Here is a 23,705-nt window from a genome sequence, read left to right as displayed (position 1 = left end):
GAGAAGGAGGAAAATTTTTAAAGGACCTACTTTAGAATCAAAACAGTATAAAAGTGTATCTTTCAGTGTATCATTCTATTAAACACACAGAGAGCTTTACTATAAGCCTTGCTTTCCAGTGCAATTCAGATAAAATGAGTCTGTTTCGGGCCATAGCCCAAAACTTCTTACCTCAGTACCTCAAAAATGTTATTATAACATGATTTTTATTAGACGATTCCATGGAATAGAGCAGCCTTTCCCTGCCAGAGTTCCGAATGTAATATTATGATCAGACCTAATGTCTTTATTTTTTTAATAAGGGAGGCAAAGTATATACTTATGTTGTTTCTAATCCTTCAAAATCTTTAGAGTTGAAAAGGTTATCTTTGAATGGCTATTTCAAATAAAAATAAATTTGCTTAGTAGTGTAAGTAATTTCAATGGCGTAGACATATTTTCAAATAATATTTTCCAATTGTGACATTTATATCAAAAGTCTCACGACAATAAAGTATATCCATGCTTCCAAAAACTGTTATTAGTCAAAATGCTCCCTTATAACTTGAAAAAATAGCTCTTGGTTTCAAGAAACACCAATACATTATTAATAAGCTATTATAACTCTGTATTTACTTTCATTTACAAATATCACATAAATTATTACTGGTAGAAATATAATGTTAAATTACTAAACTAATTTCTAAATATTGGTTTTTAAAGCTTTGAGCATACGTTGCAAAACAATTTAGTGAAACTAAAAAAAAAAAACCTAACAAAAGGGTTTTTTTGCAAATAATACACTGACTATTTTCTTAATGATGATCGCCTACCCAGGAGTTGATAAATACTTGCATAGTTCTTGTAGAAAATGGACCTGGCACAGTGTGAAGACAAATATTGGCAAACACCACGTGTCTCAAGTTATATTTGAAGAAATAATACAATCTGTAGTATTTCATGAAGTTGTTTATTCTTGTTATTAAAACTTGGACTCAAGTAATCCTGGTTATTCTGGAAAAAGCACCTTGTTTGTAGAGGTCATTTAATCATCCTTTTCTACAATCACCTCTCCATGAAGCACCTTTCTTCTTTGACGTAACATGTGGAAATAGAGTTGTGGAAACACTTCATTGAAAAAAGAAAACAAAGAAAGATAAGCTATTGTTGGAAATTATTTAAACTTGAAACCTCTTAAAAGTGGCAAAGTTTGAAAGCAAGCACATCAGATGCCACCTGCTACCCCTTCGTATTTACAGAGCTCAGGGTGAGAGTACAAATGGAGGCCATAGACCATCTGCCTACAGACTTTAATGCCATAAGCTGTGAGGTCTCATGGCAAACTTTAATACTACCTTGACAAATATACTTTCATGATGACCTGGAAGGCCATGTTTGAAGTTAGTAATAATTTGGAATATTGTGCCAGAACATTCCAGCACAGAAGAGCTGCCCGCCTGGCCCCCTGCTCTCCATTCCATTGGCTGTCCTATACCACGAGGGGTATTGTGAATATATGTGTGGATATGCAAGCCCACACAACTCATACCCCCATCCATACCCCTCACAAACAGCTGCCCCTAGCTCCCCCTGAATTTCAGGGCCGTGTACACTGCCGACATGGTTAACCCTCAGGAGAACGGATTGGGGAGGAGGCCTATGCGGTGCCTAGATGTACACCCAGTGCCATGTGGGCAGCAAATTCCATGGTTCTGGGTTTCCAAAGTGTGATCTAGAAGGCGAGGGGTGGAGAGGTGATCAGTGGACAGCCAGAACAGGGCCCAGAGCAGAGGCCCCTCTTGGCTGGGTATAAGGGTAGTCTGTTTTATACAATCACATGCATGTGCATGTATTAGATCAGTTAGACAAACTGTCATCTGCCCTATCAAATTTGGAAAATTATTCTGAGTCAATGTGAACCAGTGATTTAAATTACAGTGTAAGCGTTAATAGATGAACAAATTCATATTAACTAGCAACAATACAAATGTAAAAACATCCCTGAAAATGGAACACAGAATAATCAAACCAATGACTTTAATGACAAAACAAGCTTTGAATATCTAGCTTCAGCAACTTCAGATAAGTATTTCTAGACAGGCTCAAATGGAGCAAAAATGCACAACAGATTTTACTTTTTAATATGTAGGTTCTACTCATCTTAATATATGTAACCATCATACTATACCTAGAGGTCTAAATATATTCAGGTCATATATACTTAAAGCTAACTGACCAGTGATTGCAAATGCTTCTCTAACATTCTGAGTTTAAGTGTAGGCTTGAGTTCAAATCCTGACTTTATTTACTAGCTGGGTGACTTTTAATCCATCCACTTAACCTCTCTAATCTATAAAGTCCTCATGATAAATGAGAACTAACAATACTTCGTTTGAAAATTAAAATAAGTACTCAAAAAGTACTCTTAATATTTTAATTAGCAAGGAATTTAGTAAGCAAAGCAACATTAGTTATCATTACTAATAATAATCAAGTGGAGAACATCCCCCTGGCTCAGTGGTCGGCAAACTACGGCCCCTTGAGTGTGGCTCTTCCTAAGCCTTAGGAGTACCCTAATTAAGTTAATAACAATGTACCTACCTATATAGTTTAAGTTTAAAAAATTTGGCTCTCAAAAGAAATTTCAATCGTCGTACTGTTGATATTTGGCTCTGTTGATTAATGAGTTTGCCAACCACTGGTCTAAGGTTATCAGTTTGCTGGTTTCAACCGTGATCTGTTGGGCCCTGGGTTTTCTTGCAGATGGCTCAGTGGTCAAAAGGAATGAGAGCCCAACCCCTGAAACTGCAACTATGATATGACAGACATGGAAGCAAGGTCTGGCTCTGCTCAAGGTGTGCTGCCATTCACTGGGTGTCGGGAAAAGCAGGGGACACAAACAATTGTCATAGGTGTACCACTCCCTAGCTCTCCTGAACCAACGCTGGTGAAAATCTAACGAGAGCCAGGCTGAAATGGTACAAGTGAGGGGAATAAAAACACTAACTGACAAAAGTCCATTTTGATTTCTGAAAAGCTTAAAAAATTGGCTGGGCTGGTGTGACTCAGTGGTTGAGGGTCAACCTATAAACCAGGAGGTCGTGGTTCAATTCCCGGTCAAGGCACATGCCCGGGTTGTGGGCTCGATCCCCAGTAGGGAGCGTGCAGGAGGCATCCGATCAATGATCCTCTTATTGTTGATGTTTCTATTCCTCTCTCCCTCTCCCTTCCTCTCTGAAATCAATAAAAATCTTTTTTTAAAAACTGGAGGCCTCCAGGTGCTGGCCAGTTTTTATATTCATCCCCTTTAGATGATGTATTTTATACTGCATCAATGTAGACTTTAGATTCTATAAACTTTTCTTATTTCCCTTTCGCCTCACTGCCACCAATCTCTAATTTTATTCAGAAGGGTAACTAACCACCTTGCTTTACATTATTTCCTGCTAATAACTATCAAAATTTGACCTAAACATGTACCATTAGTACTTAAATGAAACAAGTAAAGCCTCACTAATTCATTGCAACTATTGAAAGATGATGAGAAATTAGAAGAGGCTGAGTTACTCAAAATATTTTAAGAAAAGTAGCTTCTTTATTTTCCAGAGCATAGAGCAACATATATAAGACTAAAAAGTACTCCTAGATGATTTCTCCAAGTATATGCTTAATGAATAGATAAAAATGACCTGACATTTTCTAGGATAAAATGTTTCTATTCAGATATGTAACTCTAAATGCTTACAAATAGTTCACTGAACCATGCTTTATCTTTTCTTTAAAAAAATAAATCATACTTAGCTTATTTTAAAGTAATTTTGAGAAGATAATCATTTGTAAATTAATTTACTTACCTTTCTTCTCATAACTTGGAAAAAGCCTTTTCTAACTCACTAGCTCTTCAATTATTTCATATTAGTGAATATATGTGGGATTGAATAGAGGTTTTTTTTATATATACACATTTATTGAAATGTCAATTTCATATCATAAAATTCACCCATTTTTAAGTGTACTGTTTTAGTTTAGTAAATTCATACAGCTGTGCAACCATCACTACAATCAAGTTTTAGAGCATTTCCATGAACAGAAGTTTTAATGTATTTGTAAGCTGTTACTTCTCCTTGCTTATTAAGCTAGCAATTATGATATCTTTCCAAAAACTTTCATAGCACATGCTAAATCAAAGTACTAATAAATACATACTTACATGGTATATACGATGCCATGGTTATAAGAAGAAAATAATAGTAGTCAAAAGAGATATTGTATTTATTAGGAAGTCTTATTGAAAACATCCCAGTTTTCTTCACATATGGTAAGGCAGCGTATATCGTGAGAAGTTCACCAGCAACTCCAACAGGATATAAGATGATAAAAAAATTATATCTGGAAAAAAGAAAAACCTCAAAGTTATTTTTCTAGAATAAATATTGAATTTTATATCATGGTTCTTTTGCTACTGCTATGTTTAAACTTAAAAATTCTCCTTCCTATACATATTTACAATAACTTCACATGAAAGGGTTAATTTTTTTCCTAATCATTTGCTTATTAATTTAATTATCATCCTTTTTTCCCATAGCACTTTCCATTTCAAATGGCAAGATCATAAAGTAGTCAACTTACTTTAAAGTACTATACATTTTTACATGTATATGCAGTTTTTAAACTAGTTTGACCAGTTAACTGCCACAATATTTTGAATTTAATTAAAAAAGGTCTGCCGCTTGCATCTATAGATGCTTATGGCGTACAAATGGTTAAAAGGTGTAAGTATTAAGTTGTAAAGCATATGTAAGCTTGTAAGGTATTTTAAAGGTAACTTCTTTGACACCTGGAATCATAACTGACTGATTTATTCCCCTGAAGCTACACATTTATCATTCAAATGCTATGCTTTAAAAGACCAGCTATGATCCTAATTTTACATCTAAATCTTGAAATTACCTATTTGAAGGGATTTGGAAAACCCTTTGTGGTTACTAATTAAAAGATAATTGATATTTCAGAAAACTGATATTACCTAATGCATCAGTAACCAGTAATTGTCTAAGACTACTATCACAACAAAACAAGTAAAACAAGCTGTCCCCTGAATTCCTACATTAATAAATACTGTAGTTTAGGTAGCCTGGCCAGTGTGGCTCAGTGGTTGAGCATCAACCCATGAACCAGGAGGTCAAGGTTAGATTTCTGGTCAGGGCACATGCCTGGGTTGTGGGTCAATCCCCAGGAGGGGGTGTTTCTATCTCTCTCTTCCTCTCCCTTCCTCTCTGAAATCAATAAAAAATATCTTTAAAAAAAATAGTTTAGCTTGCTTAAATTAGAACTAAAAAGGTTCTATTCTAAATCCCCAAATCACAATTTGTTCACGTGGACTGTGGCAAGTTCCCTGACATAGAGCAGGCCAGGCATCATTTATGCTGCAGTTAGGGCAACAATCTCCAAGTTCCTACTGGTGTCCAGCAGCAGCAGCCTCAAGGACCCAAGGCATTAAAGAAAACAGTTTTTCTCCAAGCCAGTCATTATGTAGCCGAAAATTAAGGTCAAAATTCTGGTGGAAAAAGAATCCATATTTTATTTAATCATTGTTGGCATTAAGAAATATTTATAAAGAAAAATCAAATTTGTCAGTATGACAGAAGCCTAGAGACAATCTTATTCCTAAAGGCCCGATGCAGGAATTCGTGCACCAGTGGGGTCCCCCGGACTGGCCTGTGGGATCTGGCCAAAACTGTCTCTCTGACATCCCCCGAGGGGTTCCAGATTGCGAGAGGGCGCAGGCCAGGCTGATAGGCCAGACCCCAGCAGCAAGCTAACCTACCAGTTGGAGCGTCTGCCCCCTGGTGGTCAGTGCATGTAATAGTGAGTGGTTGAGCAACCTTAGCATATCATTAGCATATTACATTTTGATTGATTGAACAGCCGACTGGACGACCGGACAACCAGACACTTAGCATATTAGGCTTTTATTATATAGGATGCCAGTTATACAAGGATAAAAGATGGTTGACAGGGACAGAATTATTTGCCCAAATAGATTAACTAGTAAAGAAAGAAAACTGGCCCAGCCGGCATGGCGACTGAGCATTGGCATGGCAATTGGGTTGCAGGCTGGATCCCCAGTGTGAGGCGTGCAGGAAGCAGCCAATCAATGATTCTCTCTCATCACTGATGTTTCTATCTCCTTCTCCCTCTCCCTTCCACTCTGAAATCAATAAAAATATATATTTTAAAAAAGAAAGAAAAATTATCCTTTTCCTGTTCCAGTTTACCCCCTCCTTTCCTTCAGTATATCTAACCTGCTTTCTTTCCAGTCTGTGTAGTTATTTGTATCATTTAAATCAATCTTTTCCAATATCATTTTCCTATCTCAATTTAAAATCATATTACTGAACATATTATATTCCTTTTTCAAGTAAAACATTCAAACTTATTTAAGTCATTTTTATTAACTTTATGTGATTCTCAGCTTTTTTTGGTAGCATTGTTCTTTAATAGAAAAAAAATCACTCCTATGATAAACTCGTTTAAAGCCTTAAAGAGTGATTATTTTTAATAAAATGGTAATAAATTGTATAATTTATTTGACTTTATTTGTATTTTAAAAAGATTACATCATCACTCTCTAAGTTCTGATGGCAGTATGATTTAACTACCATTCAGAAAAAGATACAATGTTCCTTAAAGATTCCTAATTTTCACCTAAAAATTTTTGAAGGGAATGTATTTTTTAAGTTAAGCTGGAAATTAAAATGAAAACAACAATATACAATGATCTGTTTGGAGGACTTTCTAAGAATACTTCTAACACAAATAGGATCAAGTTGTATTCAAACTGTCACACTAGGCTAACTAGTTATAAATAAAAAGGCATTTCTAAAGTGAAGCTTTATTTGAGAACAATATCTTCAATATTTGAACATAAGTACAAATATGATTTTAGGTTCCTTATGGGGATTGGCAAATATATATATATAGACAGTTGGTATCTTTACAATTTTTGGCACAAAATATAATAATTATAATGAACTGACATGATGTATTATGCTAACATGTGCATTTCAAATTTGAAAGATTTTACAGTACCTTATTTAACATCAAGGCAATTGACAAAGGATTTCTGAAGAGCAAATTTTAAATGCTATGGCAGAATTGTGAACTTTTCCAGAAATTCAAAACATGCAAATGCATCCCCAAAGGCAAACACACAAAGCATTCAAGACCACTATCTTCCACAAATGTTATAAATAACAGCAAATTTAAAAAGACTATATCATGAATCTATATTTTTAAAGGCGTTAGAGACGGAAAGAATGAGGTCATGCAAAATGGCACTAACAAGCATTCTGGATTAGAGTACAGCTTCCAAACCGCCAACATTATGAGGGGCCCAATCACCGAAAGTGAGTGTGTTTTATTCAGATACAACAGGAATAAAAACCAACCAAACACATATAAATGGTAATGCAACTTTCTTAAGACAGACAGTATGTTTAAGCTAAAATTATAATTTTAAAGAATTTTATTACATACAAAATGGTAAGCCAAAAATGTTGAAAAAGAACTATAAAATATTTTTAAAAGTTTAAAAAATTATATAACACAATGGTGATTATCCAAAACAAACCTGACACCAGCTTACAGATTACCTTCAAACAAGGAATGTATGAGTATAAATATCAGAGCTTTAAAAAACATCAGAAATATGGATATAGCATTATTTGAGATGCTGTATTTATAACATTTGAAAATTGAAAATGACCTAAATTCTAGCAATACAAAACTGGGTCCTTAATACTATGGGATATTAAAGAGTTAAAGAGCTAAATCTAAATATACCTATAGTGATTTAGAAAAAAAAAAGATCTCCAACATATAAACAAAAAGCAAGTATAATGTCATCCTATTTATGTTTTTTAAAACTCACACTGTGTTCACATTTTTGATAATATGAAAAAGTCTGGATGGGTAAAGGCCACACTTTTTCCCTCCAAGGGGTAGGGAGTGGGTCAGGTAAGAGTGCAAAGAGAAACTTTCTGTGTTTATTCTACAAACTTCTGTGCTATTTGAGCCTTTTACAAAGAAAACATATTATTTCTGTAGTTTAACAGACAAATGTAAAGAAATGGAAATACTGTGAAACCCTTTATCCTACCCACATGGGACAGACGTATACGAGATGCACATCTCTTATCCTGTGCCTCCCTGAACTTCTTACCCCCTGGCATTTCACAGAGCTGTTAGTGGGATCATTTTTTGCCTCCTCCATCTTAAGTGGGCAGGGATTTTGTTGTGCTCATGCCTGCATTTCAACTATGCAGTTGGCGCAGAGCACATTAAGTTGTTATTGATGTGATTGCCACTAGAAGTACAACAGAAAATGAAATGAACAAACCTATGCTTTGCGGTTTGTTCTCCAAAGAACAATCTTGTTTTTATAATAATTTTGTAAAATATCAGCTGCTCAAAGAATTCAGCCTTTAAAAAGAAAAAAAAATCTTTTGCTTTAAAAATTACTGTTTTAGGATATATATATTTAGAACCTTTGAAATATAAATTTTGTTCCCAGTCCAAATAATACAAATAAGTGTGATTTTTTAAATGTCTGTCGCTTAGTATTTTATACATACAAAAAATTGACATTATATGTATAAGATACTAAAAATTGTGGCTACTGCATTGAATATTAAAATAATTTAAATCAATGAGACAAAATGCCATGTTTTTGGCACACTGTTTATCTAATATAATTTCCAAAATGCATATTTTGCTTTTAAAGAAAAAACGAATGACCAGTTTAGAGGTTAAAGGTACTAATATAATTTGTCTTATATTGATTTCCTAAAAGTATAGATTATTTCTCTCTGATCATTAATTTAAGCCTTTAGAATGCAGCTTATAATGTTTTGCTAAGTATGCAGAACAACAGCACCCTGGCATTACAGGGCTGAAACACAAATTTTAATTCTCTGGTGTTAGCTCAGCAACAAAATATGCATGCACAGGACTGTGAGAAACTAAACTACAAGGCATCGCCACCTGGCCCACTTAATGAAGTATGGCAAGTGGTTGAGGAGACTGAATGTGTAGAAGGAATAGCGAGTAATCTCTGTCACAGTCCACGCGACCAGAAACAGCACCACACTCTCCTCATTCTGGATCTGCAGAATGACAGAGAAATCCACAGTGTTGTTGGAGCTTGAGCTTTTTTCTCCATGAAGATATTGTCTCTTAATTATTTACGGTGTGTCTTTTATTATAATGGCATGGTAGGGTTAGACAGATGTAATACAGAAAACTAATGCAGTCACCACTATGTAATTCATTATAAACACACAATTTCAGTGTATCCTCAGCACAGGAATGGTCACATTTGTACTGGATTCTCTCTCACAATTCACTCCAGCCAGTAACTCAGCTATCCCAGGGCAACATCGCCCCCTCAAAACAGCATGGGAACAATCTAACCCCCCGGCTTTCTATTAGTCATCAAATCAGACCCATTCTACTGTAGCACGAACTCCTGAATCTGCCCACTCATCTTTGGCCCTGCTACCAGGGCCTTATCATCTCTCATCCAGACTATCGGGACAGCCTCCTGACAAATCTCGCCACTGCTTTATTCTCTTCATGGGTGAAAGTTTTCTCTTAAAAGCAAAACAAAGAAGCAAACAAACAAAAACAAAATTGGAGGCAGCTAGTCCTGTGATTTGAGTCTCAGTGGTTTCCCACTATTTATGAGGAAAGGATACAATCCTACCACCTGAGCATGAAGTTCAAGGTTCTTTATAATCTGAGCTCAGAAATCTCTCTAACTTCATCTGCAAACACTTGATCCAACCCCACCCCAAACTCCCACCCCAAATCCCCAACACCTCTCTCTGGTGACATTAAACTTTGTATTCTTTCCAGAACATGCTCTGAACACGTATGCCTTAACACATGCTATTCCCTCTAACTAGAATGCTAATCCCATAGAAAACCCCTTCTCATCTCATATTTTAAGATCCAGCTAAAATATCACACCCTCTGGAAAACTTCCCAAACAATTCCTTTCACCCTGAGCAGTTATTTGCTCACTTTCCTTATTCTCACAGTATTTTGTTCATATCTGTATTATAACACTTGCCAATTTTGTACTAAAATTTGTCTGCCTGACTCTTGCATCCCTATCAATACTCAACTTATACATTCTTTCCTCAGGGAGCTTATCTTCACTCCCTAGGTCAGGCTAAGTCCCGAAGTATATTGCCATGCATGCTGGTCTCTTGGTTCAAAGCACTAATGTTAATATAATGAAAAAATTATTTGTGCAAAAACTTGTCTAGTACCCGTATCTATCCCAATCACAGGCGCTGAGGCTGAAACTCTATTTGCATTACTAATAGCCAGATCCCCAGCATGCTGGCTGGGAGTGCCTTATTCATTGTAAATCCAGAAATTAACACAGTGCCAGGTGTATAGAATGCACTCAATAAATGTTGGTTGAATTAATTAAAGAGTTAGACAAAATTAAATAGTACTATTAAGGTAGAGATCCTCTGGAGGATTAAAAAAAAAGAGCAAGCAGATGGATCTTTTTTCTCTTTGGGGACTAGCCACCTTTACTTGTCTTCAAATTCTTTTCTCCAGTTAATGTTGGCCACCCTGTCTTTTCTTTCTTCTTCCTCAGTCTTCAGACTCTTTGTGATCCTGGCCCAGCTGTTATATTCATTCCCTGTCCAGAATAGTCTCTCTTTTATTCTGTTAATGTCCGACCCCTGCTTTTAAACTACAAGGCAATCTGAATTAAAAGTCTGGCTCTCCATGTGGCATGCACTCATTGCTCTCTGTATGGCAGTCATTGGTTAGGGACCAGATGGATGGAGTAAGTTGAGTGAAAGATACTGGTCAAGAGGGCTGGAGTGTAGAGTAATAAAAGGGCAGAAGGTCAACAATCTGTCCCCATGCAGACAGGGGGGAGGGGGGGACAGTGAGTCCTGCAGGCAATGGAAGGGAGGTTAAGTATCATCCCAAGTAGAGAAAGGCATCTGAGGAATGGAAAGGAGGCCAGAGATCTGTCCTCAAGTAGACAGGAGACTCCAGAGGCTGTCAAGAAGGTCAGAAGGGCCCATCTGGGAAATGTTTGTCATGGGTTTAAAAGGCCCAATGTCTTGACATAGTAAGCACGTGTTTGTTTGTCTAAAAGGGTTTAAGCCATTAACTAGATCCGGGTCTCTCTCCTGTCATGCCTCAGTATATAACGTGCTTGTTTTCCCTAAGTTCCTTAACCCTTCTAACTTTTTGTCTTTGACATTTGTTCATATCTCCAGAACTACATTTACTTTTTATGTGTGTTGCTAAAACACTCAATGCTAAATGAGGAAAAATAAATGGTTTACATTGACAAGTTCAAATTACATAAACAAAGACAATATACATAACTTCAGTAGAAAATTTTCAGTTAAGCATTTGACAGAATAGTAATAGTAATTTTAAAAACTGGAACACACCAGAGGAGAGTATATTATGAATATAAAATGCTAATATTTGGTTTTGCTTGTGTTTCAAAGTTATTCTACTAATTCGTTGAGTCAAAGGACAAACACTTAAATCAAAACCCAAGCTTTCTTTTGTCCAATGATTTTGCTTCCTGAAATATACCAGTACTAATATTTTAGATTCCTATTAATAAAAGAGCTGTCTTGCAGGCTCAAGTAGAGAACATGTTCATGTCACTTACTGGTTTTATGCTATGAGTAATGAGCCACACCATAAAGATTCTGGAACTGACTTGGACCCCAGCCACAAGCACAGAAGTAGGTACAATTCCTTAAAGAAAAAAACAAGTCAACCATTGTCTTCAAGGTAATTTATACCAAATATAAAAATTAAATTAAAAAACTCACCAATTAAGCAGTGGACTATCTGTAAGCAAATAAAAAAATCACAAGTCAGTACCATACAACATAAAATAAATCCTAGTTGACATTGGTTTTAAATAAATCTGTAAGTGGTATGTAATCAGCAAAATTGCTTTTGCTCAACAAATATATTTTCAAATAAATATTACAATGACAAAAAATAGAATAATTGAAAACTTACCTCAAGCAAGGCAAATGTCTGGAAAAATTTAAGTGTCTTCTGAATACTTTTATATAAACCTTTGTGTGTTCCTTTTTCCATATAAAAACGCACCATGGTAATAGCTAGAACCAACCACCTAGAGAAAATGAAAGTATTTTATAAAGTGTTGTTAAAATGAATACAACTAATCTTCCTATAAAGAATGCCATAATTCAAATAATAATAACATGTATGTCTTAATTTGTTATTCTGTTTTTAAAACCTGAGGAAGAAATAACAAATATTACTTTCACATGAACTCTTCAAGGGGAAGAACAGAACATATTTGCAACCAACTACGTACAAATGTAAAACAATGTCGACTGTATCTTTGGTTCCACCAGATAAACTGACAGACTGAAAAAAATCAGGTTTATTAGCAAAAATGAACTTATTATAAAGCATTTAGTAATCATATAGCGAATTAAGGTAAAAAGCTGTGTAAATATGTACTTTATACAAATACATAATACATAACTATATATAATTATAAGTAAAGTCATTAATAAGAATCAATTAATATTTTTATAATTTTCATTAAATAAAAAAAAATCGCTGTGTCACACAACAACCCCAAATCTATGGGACACAACAACCCCAAATCTATGGGACACAGCAAAAGCAGTCCTGAGAGGGAAGTTTATAGCATTACAAGCCTACATCAAGAAACAAGGAAAAGCTCAAATGAACGATCTAACCCTAAATCTAAAAGAGTCAGAAAGACAATAACAAGAAAATCCCAGAGTAAATAGAAGAAAAGAAATTATAAAGATCAGAGTGGAGATAAATGACATACAGACTAAAAAAAATAATAATAATACAAAAGATCAATGAAACCAAGAGCTTGTTCTTTGAAAATATAAACAAGATTGATGAACCTTTAGCCAGGCTTATCCCACTTCTAGGAATATATCCCAAGAAACTAGAAACACCAATTAGAAAGGATATATGCCTCCCTATGTTCATAGCAGCACAATTTACCATAGCTAAGATCTGGAAACAGCCTAAGTGCCCATCAGATGAGTGGATTAAAAAAAACTTTGGCACATCTACACAATGGAATACTATGCTGCTGTAAAAAAGAAGGAGTTCTTACCATTTGCAACGGCATGGATGGAACTGAAGAGCATTATGCTAAGTGAAATAAGTCAGTCAGAGAAAGATAAATATCACATGATCTCACTCATTTGTGGAATATAATGAACAACATAAACTGATGAACAAAAACAGATCTTGAAACAGAGAAGCATCAATCAGATGCTCAAACTTCAGAGGAAAGGTATGGGAGGGTGGGGGTGAGGGGGAGAGATCAACCAAAGGACTTGTATGCATGCATATAAGCATATGCGATGGATGCAGACAAGGGGGTGAGGGTGAGGGCAGGACTGGGAGGATGGGGGGACAATGGGGGAATAAGGACACATTTGTAATACTTTAATCAATAAAGAAAAAACAGAAACAAATAGAAAAGATCCAAGTCAATAAAATCAGAAGTAACTGACATCACAGAAATACAAGATTTTTTAAGAAAATACTATGAACAATCATATGCCAACAAACTGGACAACCTGGATCAAGTGGACAAATTCCTAGAAACACACAATCTTCCAAAACTCGATGAGGAAGAATCTGAAAACCAGAATAGGCCAATGACAACTAATGAAATTGAAGCAGTAATCAAAACACTCCCAGCAAACAAAAGCCTTGGATCAGATGGCTCCACCGGCAAGTTTTACCAAACATTCAAAGGAGAACTAACACCTATCCTCCTCAAACTATTCCAAAAAATTCAAGAGGAGGGAATTTAAGCTCTTTTGACAAGGCCAGCATTATCCTAATTCCAAAACTAGATAAAGATACTGTACTACAAAGAAAGAAAATAACAGGCCAATATCCCTGATGAACATAGATGCTAAAATCCTCAACCAAATATTAACAAATCAGATCTAGCAATACATTAAAAAGATCATACACCATGACCAAGTGGAATTTATTCTGGAGATGCAAGGCTGGTACAATATTCACAAATCAATAAACATGATACATCACATAAACCAAATGAAGGATAAAAATCACATGATCATATCAATAGATGCAGAAAAAGCATTCAACAAAGTCAACACCCATTTATGATAAAAACTCTCAGCAAAGTGGGAATAGAGGGGTCATACCTCAACATAAAAAAGCCATATATTGCAAACCTACAGCCAATATCATACTCAATGGGCAAAAATTAAAAACGTTTCCTTTAAGATCAGGAACAAAAAAGGGATGTCCGCTTCCACCATTCTTATTCCACATAGTACTGGAAGTCCTAGCCCCAACAATCAGACAAGAAGGAAAAATAAAAGGCATCCAAATCAGAAAGGCAAGAGTAAAACGGTCATTATTTGCAGATGACATGATATTATAGATAGAAAATCCTAAAGACTCCACCAAACAAAAAACTACTAGATTTAATAAATGAATTTGGCAAAGTATCAGGATACAAAATTAATATCCAGAAATCAATGGCATTTTTATACACCAATAATGAACTGTCAGAAAGAGAAACTAAAAAAAAAAAAAATACAATTTACCACTGCAACAAAATAATAAGATACCTGGGAACAAACTTAACCCAGGAGGTAAGAGACCTATACTCAGAAAACTATAGGACACTGAAAAAGGAAAGAGAGGAAGATACAAATAAATGGAAACATATACCTTGTTCATGTACTGGAAGAATTAATATCATTAAAATATCATAATACCAAAACAATCTATGCATTCAACTCAATACCATTAAAATACCAACGGCATATTTCACAGATCTAGAACAAATATTCCAAAAAGGTATATGGAATCAAAAAAGACTCTGAATAGCCTCAGCAATCTTGGGAAAGAACAAAGTTGGAGGGATCACAATATCAGACATCAAACTATACTACAAAGCCACTGTAATAAAAAGAGCCTGGTACTGATGCGAGAATAGGCATATAGGGTAGATCAATGCAACAGAACAGAGACCCCAGAATTCGACCCATGCCAATATATTCAATTAATATTTGACAAAGGAGGCAAGAGCACACGATGGAGTAAAGACAGTCTCTAAATAAATGGTGTTAGGAAAATTGGACAAATACATGCAAAAAAGATGAAACTAGACCACCAACTTACACCATGCACAAAGACTAAACTCAAAATGGATGAAAGACTCAAATGTAAGTCACGAAACCATAAAAATCCTAGAAGAAAACATAGGCAGTAAAATCTTAGATGTCTCACATAGCAGAATTTTCACTCATACATCTCCTAGGGCAAGAGAAACAAAGGAAAAAATAAACAAATGGGAATACATCAAGCTAAAAAGCATCTGCATAGCAAAAGAAACCATCAAAATGAAAAGGGAACCCAAAGTATGGAAGACATATTTGCCAATGACACATCTGATAAGGAATTAATTTCCACAATATACAAACAACTCATACAATTTAACACCGGGAAGACAATGTTCAGCGAATGATTAGCACGTGATTACATCGAATTGCACACGGTAATTGGTTCTGTTGTCCCGTGGTGTGACTTTCTACAGCAGGTTTAACGCATGTCAGCCTATGCTCCCACGGGCACTAAGCCACGCCGCAAGAGTGTGTATTTGTTTACTCACAGTGACTGATGAATGCACACTTTCGCTAGACTCACTCAGCCTAAATGTAAATTACTGTGATGCATATGGAAAACTTTTCTGTGAAATTAAACTTTTCATGCTTATTTTTAATTACACAAAGTGTCTACATAAGTAAAAACTAATTTGTCAATCTCCTACCATACATATTCAGAAAACCTACTTTATTATATAATGGACTTTCAGCTTTAACAGATACCCCCTTGCCCGAATAAATCGAGGTTTTACTATATTTTTAAAAAGCATGATATGAAAGTCCATGCATTATAACATTATAACAAGTTTTACTGTTGCTCTATAGGTGGCAGTATTGTACCAACTAGTATAGTATGATAACACACCTGTTTAAAATAAAGGAAATTAACACTGTGGGGTTAGAAAGGGCCACTGAACCATCTGCTAACCTCTCATCTGTTTTTCAGATTATGCTAGGACCTAATCTGAACTAATTCGCGCTCTCTCCTTAAGTCCTACCATCACAACCTCTCCTAAGTGCCCTACCTTTACCTAATTTTGGACTTCCTACATCCATCAGTTTAGAAAGTGTAATAAAACCAAAAGTATTCCAAAAACTATTATAGCTTCTGCACTTAGAAATTCTTTTCTTAAAAGTTGTGTTTTTTTTTAACACTTGGAGTGGGGGAAACGAGTTAAGTCGGCTCGCGTGAATTGCGCGTACTCCGCGGGATTCGCGCTCTCTCCTTAAGTCCTACCATCACAACCTCTCCTAAGTGCCCTACCTTTACCTAATTTTGGTATTACCAAATATTTGTTTGTAATCCACCCTTTTGGTGGATGGAACAAAACCAAAAGACAGAGCACTTAGAAATTCTTTTCTTAAAAGTTGTGTTTTTTTTTAATATGCCAGAGCTATTGATTACCCAAACACTAACCCAAATGGATACATTCAGTCTTTGATAAAATACTCTCTTGGGAAAATATAAACATGTATTCCATTTGTAGAAGGTTCCTTGCTTACTTGCTTAATTCATCTGTTTATTCATTCATCTTTAGGTTCAACATTTATTGCTGAGCCAGATAGTGTGCTGGATGCTGGGGAATTAGAGGTAAACAGGATAGTTCTTACCTCAAGGAACTAAATTAGTAAGTGGAGACAACAGAACAGTGCTGTAACAGGAGATATATGCCATCACTTGCTAAACACAGGGCCTTGTTCTCATGCCAGTATGGCTACAATGACCCCGAAAAACCCTATAGAGAGAGGAGCTTTCCTCCAGCTGTCTTCTCATGCTTCTTTCTCTCCTGAGATTTCTTGGAGATCACCTGCTCCTTGAAAACCTGATTATCTATTTCTCCTTTAAAAAAAATTAAACACTGCTTTTTAAATTTTTATTACAAACAATTTCAAACATATACAAAGATATAGAGAATGGTATAATGTGCCCATTGCCCACCTTCAAACCACTGTCTGTGTACCTTGTTTCATCCAAACCTCTATTCCTTTCTCTCCCCACCATCACTCTCCCCTCATTATTTTGAATCAAATCATACATCCTATAATTCATAAATGCTTATTATGCATCTCTAAGAGCATTGTTTTTAACCAACATAACCATAATACCATTATCCCATTTTCAATCCTCACTCAAGGATATGTATTTATTGGTTTGAGAGAGAGGGAGGGAGGAGAGAGAGAGAGAGAGAGAGAGAGAGAGAGAGAGAGAGAGAAACATCAATGTACCCCAACTGGGGATCAAACCTGAAACCTTCTGGTTTACTGGGTGCCCCAACCAACTGAGCCACCGAGCCAGGGCTACCACTATCCCACTATCCCATTTTTTAAAATAAACAATAACTTCTTAAATCACAAAATAGTCAGGATACAAATTTCCTCAATTGTCTCATAAATTTTTACATCATGATTGAAATAAAAATCATACATAGTTGCTATGAATTTTTTTTTTTAATCTTCACCGGAGGATATGTTTTCATTGATTTTTTTAGAGAGAGAGGAAGGGAGAGAGAAATTTCGATTAGTTGCCTCCCATATGTGCCCCAACTAGAGATCGAACCTGCAGCCTAGGTATGTTCCCCAACCAGAAATTGAACCTTCAACTTTTTAGTGTACAGGACATGCTCCAATCAACTGAGCCATCTGGCCAGGACTAGTTGCTATGTCTTTTATGCCCCTTTTAATGTACTAATGGCCCGGTGCATGAAATTTGTGCACGGGAGGGGGGTGTTCCTCAGCCAGGCCTGCACCCTCTCCAATCTGGGTCCCCTCGGGGGATGTCCGACTGCTGGTTTAGGCCCGATCCAAACCGGCAGTCAGACAACCCTCTCTCAATCCGGGACTGCTGGCTCCTAACCACTCACCTGCCTGCCTGCCTGACTGTCCCTAACCACTCTGCCTGCCGGCCTGCTTGCCCCCAACTGCTCCCCCTTGCCAGCCTGCTCGCCCCCAACTTCCCCTCCCCCCCCCCCCCCGCCAGCCTGCTCGACCCCAACTGCCCCCCCTGCTGGCCTGCTCACCCCCAACTGCCCTCCCCTGCTGGCCTGATTGACCCTAACCGCCTCTGCCTTGGCCCTGCCACCATGGCTTTGTCCAGAAGGACGTCCAGAAGGTCTCCTGGTCTAATTAGCATATTACCCTTTTATTAGTATAGATAGGTTTCCCCTCACTCCCTCCCTCTTACAATTTTTCTGTTGAAGAAACAGAGTGGTTTGTCCTGTAGAGTTACCTGAATCTGGGTTGTACTAATCAAATACCCACATGTCATTTATTATATTCTTCTATCCCCTATAATTCCTGTAAATTGATAGTTCTAGGGGCTTGATCATACAGATTCATGTTCCAAGCTAATTCACAGGCTGTGTTGTGTACTTCTCTAGGAAGTACATAATTTCTCACTGTCTCTCTTGTCTGTGATATTAGCCATCATTGATAATGATTGTCCAGATCCATTATTTTAGCAGTTATTGAAAAATGATATTCTAATTTTATCATTTCTTCTTTATACTGTACCTCCTTTAAAGTAACCACTAGGAGGCATGTACCAGCAATGGTCTTGGACATTCATACCATCCGTACTTTCATATATTATTCACTGACACCTCTAAATTTCCTTTCCTAGACTAAACTGAAACTTTCATTTAGCAACCAATCCATGTTTTAACCTTTAAGACCTGTTGTTTGAGAGACACTATAAAGAGAATGAAAAGCTAAGCCACAGCTTGAACAAAATATTTACAAGTCACATAATTTGGTAAAGGACTTGTATCCAGACTACTCTCAAACTTAACAGAAAATGAAACAACCCCCAAAAATATGAGCAAATGATCTGAACAGACACTATACAAAGGTAAACAACTGGTAACCACATGAAAATATGTGCAGTGTCATTAGTCCCTGGGGAAAGGGAAATTAAAACCACAATGAGATAACACAACATACCAATTAGAATGTCTAAAACTATGACTGACCAGACCTAGTGCTGGTGAAGACATGCAGCAACTGGAACTTTCATTCATTGAGCATGAAAATGGAAAATGGTACAACCACTTTGGAAAACATTTTGGCAGTTTCTTAAGAAGTCAAGAATGTGACTACCATATGACCCAGCCATTCCACTTGTAGACATTTACCCAAGAAAAATGAAAGCATGTGTCCATATAAAAATCTGTACATGAATGTCCATAGCTTTATTTGTCATAGCCCCAAACAAGAAAGAACCTAAATGTCCAGACCTAAGCTGCAGTCGGACATCCTTAGAGCTGCTGAGGAGGCAGAAGAGGCTCCCACCACCACCGCTGTACTGGCAGCCATCAGCCTTGCTTGTGGCTGAGCAGAGCTCCACCATGTGGGATCGCACTGACCACCAGAGAGCAGCTCCTGCATTGAGCATCTGCCCCCTGGTGGTCAGTGTGTGTCATAGTGACCAGTCATTCCCAGTCTTTCTGCTGTTAGGGTTAGTTTGCATATTACCGATGGCTGTTTGCAGCTCGTCACACCCCCTTCAGGGTGGGGGTCCCCACTGAGGTGCCTGGCCAGCCTGGATGAGGGGCCATTTTCAGGCTGGCCACACCCCCTTTAGGGTGGGGGTCCCCACTGGGTGCTTGGCCAGCCTGGGTGAGGGGCTGATGGCTGTTTTCAGGCTGGCCACACCCCCTTTAGGGTGGAGGTCCCCACTGGGGTGCCTGGCCAGTCTGGGTGAGGGGCTGAGGGCCGTTTTCAGGCTGGCCGGCGACTGAAGCTCACCGCCTCTCCTATTTTTCTTTTTTTTTTTTTATTCTGGGATTTATTTACCTTTTATAATTGAAACTTTGTTAAGTAATTTATCTGAGGTTACCCAGTTAAAAAGGAGTGAAACATAACCTTTAATCAACACCTTCTTTTACTGCTTACAGATTAAATCCAAACATGTTAGCAAGGCATTTAAAAAGCTTTTGCAGTGGCCCAAACTGCCCCTCTATCTCCATTTCCCTCCCTATACTTCAGCCCATCTGTTGCTGCCTCATCAGCACGTCCAGCAATGGCAAACCTTTATACCCTATTTCATGCTGTCTCCCCATCCGTGCCTCATAAATCCTACTCAACCTTCAAAGCTCAGTTGAAATGCTATGGTCTCCCCCACAAAGCTTTGATTCTCTGATTCCCCCCCACCTATCTGACCTGACACCTCTGCAGAGATTTATTTCATTTGTCTTTTATTGCCATATATAAATGCCCCGGGTTACACTTCTTCAAGGACAGGGCCTAAAATATTTATCTTACGTCACTTACTTAACCTAGAACAATGCACTTAACAGCTTCAAAAGTATTTGTTAGTCATGCATGTTCATTGTTTGCAGTGATAGAAAGTGTATATATATTTTTAATTTGTTTTATTGTTGAAAGTATTACAGATGTCCCCCTTTCCCTCCATTGACGCCTTCTAGCTCACATCTGCCCACCTCCCCCCACTCCCCGCCCCAGGCCTTCACTACACTATTGTCTGTGTCCTTGGGTTATGCATATATGCATATAAATTCTTTGATTAATTTCTTCCCACCTGCCCACCCCCACCCTCCCTCTGAGATTAGACAGTCTGTTCCATGTTTCCATGTCTCTGGATCTATTCTGTTCATCAGTTTATTTTGTTCTTTAGATTCCACATATGAGTAGGATCATGTGATACTTATCTTTCTTTGACTGGCTTATTTCGCTTAGCATGACTGTTTTACATAGTGAACATGCAATAAATACTTCTTAAATTTAAAAAAAGTATTGTTTGAAAAGCGAAAAAAAGAAATGCTCACTTTCCTAGCCAAGTACCATAAAAGTCCTTACATCCTTTAAATGTGTAATTCTACTTCTGAGAATTCATCTTAAGCAACTAATTCAACAGAAACAAATAAAAGCAACATGTCAGTAGAGCATGATTTTACATAATTCTATACACTCTTATGTAATCAGGAACAAGTGTATTTATGAAAATTATATAGAAATATGTGACAGAATAGTAAGTGAGAACAGATACTATAACTACAATACTCTGTAATATGTATTCATTCACAATAAATATTTATTGAGTATTTCAAGGAGCTTACACTCTAATAGGGGATGACTGACAATAAGCAATAAATTAAAATAGATTATACAGTTATATAGCAATAAGTGGGGTGGAGAAAAGCAGGCAAGGGCAATAAGGAGTGTTTGGGTGGGGTTGCTATTTGAATGAAGATAGCTAGGGAAGGCCTCCCTGAGAATAGAGGTTTGAAAAAAACCTGAAGGAGGTTAGATACTCATGAAAAATAAGGACACATGAAAGGTCGTGCTAAGCTTATAGAATTAGGCAAGTTCTGTTATACATTTGTGTAAAATGTTTGCTTCTTAATTATAATTTTATTGTTTTCAAAACTATTACAAAAAAACACACCAAAGTTCTGCTAAGAGAAAAACAAAATAAGCAAGTTCAATGAACAAACGAAAAGACCCTCAACTAACCCTCTGCTATCCACCCCATTAAATGTAAACCTTGGTGTCCCACTTCTAAAACAACTTCTCCAACCTTACCTGTCACTATTCCCCAACCTTCCACTTAAATCAAGATAATATGCCAAGCTTTCTGACATCCCATGCCTATTTCCAGAATTTATCTCACTTGAAATATCTACCTTCTACATATGCAAATCCTATTCCTTCTTCAAATCTCAGTATCACTAGAAAAACTCCAAAGAGTTAGTTATGTAGATTATTCCGTTTCAATTATCCTTACCTTTAAACAGAGATGAAAATAACAAGAGACCTTCTCACTACAGGCAGGGAGACAGACAAGCTGCAGACAAGCAGTAATTTGCTGGGGCAGGTAGGAAGGAGAGGAATGAAGTGTGAGAACACAAAGGAGAGAGCGTTTAATTCTGCTCCAGGTCAAGTAAGAGACCTAGAAAACTTCAACGAGAGTGACCTGGTTAGAAGTCATGGGAGGCACATGGAGGATATTAGACGAAGAGAAAACAGCCTGAGCAAAGATGGAGAGAGCCATGAAAATTAAAATGCATAGTGCTTTGAGGGCATCGTGCATTAGAGGGAATTTCAAATGCAATAAAACTGAAACGGGAAATCCAGAAGCATAGTGCAAAGGGCCTTGAATGGCACACCGCCTAAATCCCTTCGATTATGGTAAAGGTAATGGCAAGTCACGTAAGGCATTAAACTGGAGTTACTGACTTTTGTTTTTTAGAAGGTAACGTGGCCTGAAAGGCTGGACTGGAAAGAGAAGGGACAGCAGACCAGTTAATACATGGCAGGTGTTCCATAAATGTCTATTAACTAGATGAGACTATCACACCGAGAAGAGAGAATTCTTTCAGTCTCCACATTTACAGGCAGCAGCATGCAGTGGGTGCTCAATTGTCCTCCAGTTGCTTTGAATATATTAGTTTCCCACTTTCGAGATCATAAAATTTAGTAAAGCAGAAAGGTGAAGAAGAAACACGGCTCCAGGGTCAGACTTGGCTGAAGTCCAAGTCTGATAATTGCTAGGTTGTGGGATTGTGAGCAAGCTACTTAATTTCTTTGTGCCCCAGTCTCCTAATCTATTAAATATAATATTATATACCCCTCACAGGATTGTAGAGGATTAAAAATGAGATGGTACCAACACAGTGCCTCGCACATAGTAAATCCTCAATAAATACTATATTTCTTATGAACTGTATTTGGTGTTCGGGATTACACTAGCACACTAAGCACAGAATAAGGTACTCAGTACTGTGTCCAACCATTTATTCAATCTTTGACAATCACATTTTTCTATAAACTTTCTATAAAAGCTTTAAACTTTCCCCCACATTGACATAGGTTAATTACATTCAGGCCACATGGAAAATAACTTCTTTTTAAAAGCAAGGCAACTGAGAAAGGGAAGAGCGTGCTCCTAACAGCTTTTGAAAAGCAAGTCTACACAGAAGTCACTTTGACAGGTGTCTGAAGAGCGATGGTCACTGTGTAACCTTAACAAACCCAAAGGCAGAAACCAAGTACAGGGTATCAATAACGGAGCACGGGGCCAGAAAGATGCTGGACACGAGTGACACGCTCCAGTAAGGCAGGGTGGTTTTTTGTTTTAAATCGTACCAAGTGAGCTCTAGTCTAGAGAGTACTATTGCTTAAAAAAAAAAAAAATCGTGGTGACATTAACGGTTCAGAACACTCTACCCAGCGATCTGCAACACAAGGAAAAGCACGCTAGGGGCCGGCGGTCGGGAAAGCTGGTTTGGGCCACCGGGAGGGACAGCTCAGGGCTCCGGGGTGACGTGACCCAGGCGTTTCTTCAACGGCGGTAGCAGCGGCGGCTCCGGGGCGGTCGGGCCTCCTCCGCGGGTCGGCCCCGCATTCCTGCCGGGGACTATACTTAGCCTCCCGGCCCGCGCTCGCGCCCGCCCTCACGTCGTGCACCGTATTAAGCAAATGCTCCGGGTGCGCACGGCGATCCCCCCCCCCAGC

The 23,705-nt window shown here is 37.5% G+C and overlaps 1 protein-coding gene across 2 annotated transcripts in view; it reads right to left on the bottom strand.

The window, feature by feature from the left end:
- Positions 1-930: 930 nt before the first annotated feature.
- Positions 931-23,705, bottom strand: part of HACD1 (3-hydroxyacyl-CoA dehydratase 1) — a 23,919-nt gene continuing 1,144 nt past the window's right edge. Inside the window, exons 2-9 of one of the 2 annotated variants that reach the window (XR_002830489.1) lie at positions 12,070-12,187; positions 11,874-11,892; positions 11,708-11,796; positions 9,025-9,146; positions 8,162-8,347; positions 4,911-4,912; positions 4,190-4,368; positions 931-1,107 (exon numbers count right to left, since the gene is read on the bottom strand). Coding sequence is in view for 1 of the 2 variants with exons in the window: in XM_006093739.3 (XP_006093801.1) it covers positions 1,025-1,107; positions 4,190-4,368; positions 9,025-9,146; positions 11,708-11,796; positions 11,874-11,892; positions 12,070-12,187 (610 nt within the window). In the remaining variant the exon portion in view is untranslated. The remainder of the gene's footprint in view (positions 1,108-4,189; positions 4,369-4,910; positions 4,913-8,161; positions 8,348-9,024; positions 9,147-11,707; positions 11,797-11,873; positions 11,893-12,069; positions 12,188-23,705) is intronic. The other variant, XM_006093739.3, reaches the window with a different exon arrangement.

Source organism: Myotis lucifugus, unplaced genomic scaffold, assembly GCF_000147115.1.
Source record: "Myotis lucifugus unplaced genomic scaffold, Myoluc2.0 scaffold_121, whole genome shotgun sequence".
Lineage (NCBI taxonomy): Eukaryota > Metazoa > Chordata > Mammalia > Chiroptera > Vespertilionidae > Myotis > Myotis lucifugus.
The sequence above is the reverse complement of the archived record's forward strand: the minus strand, read 5'-3'. Positions and strand labels throughout refer to the sequence as shown.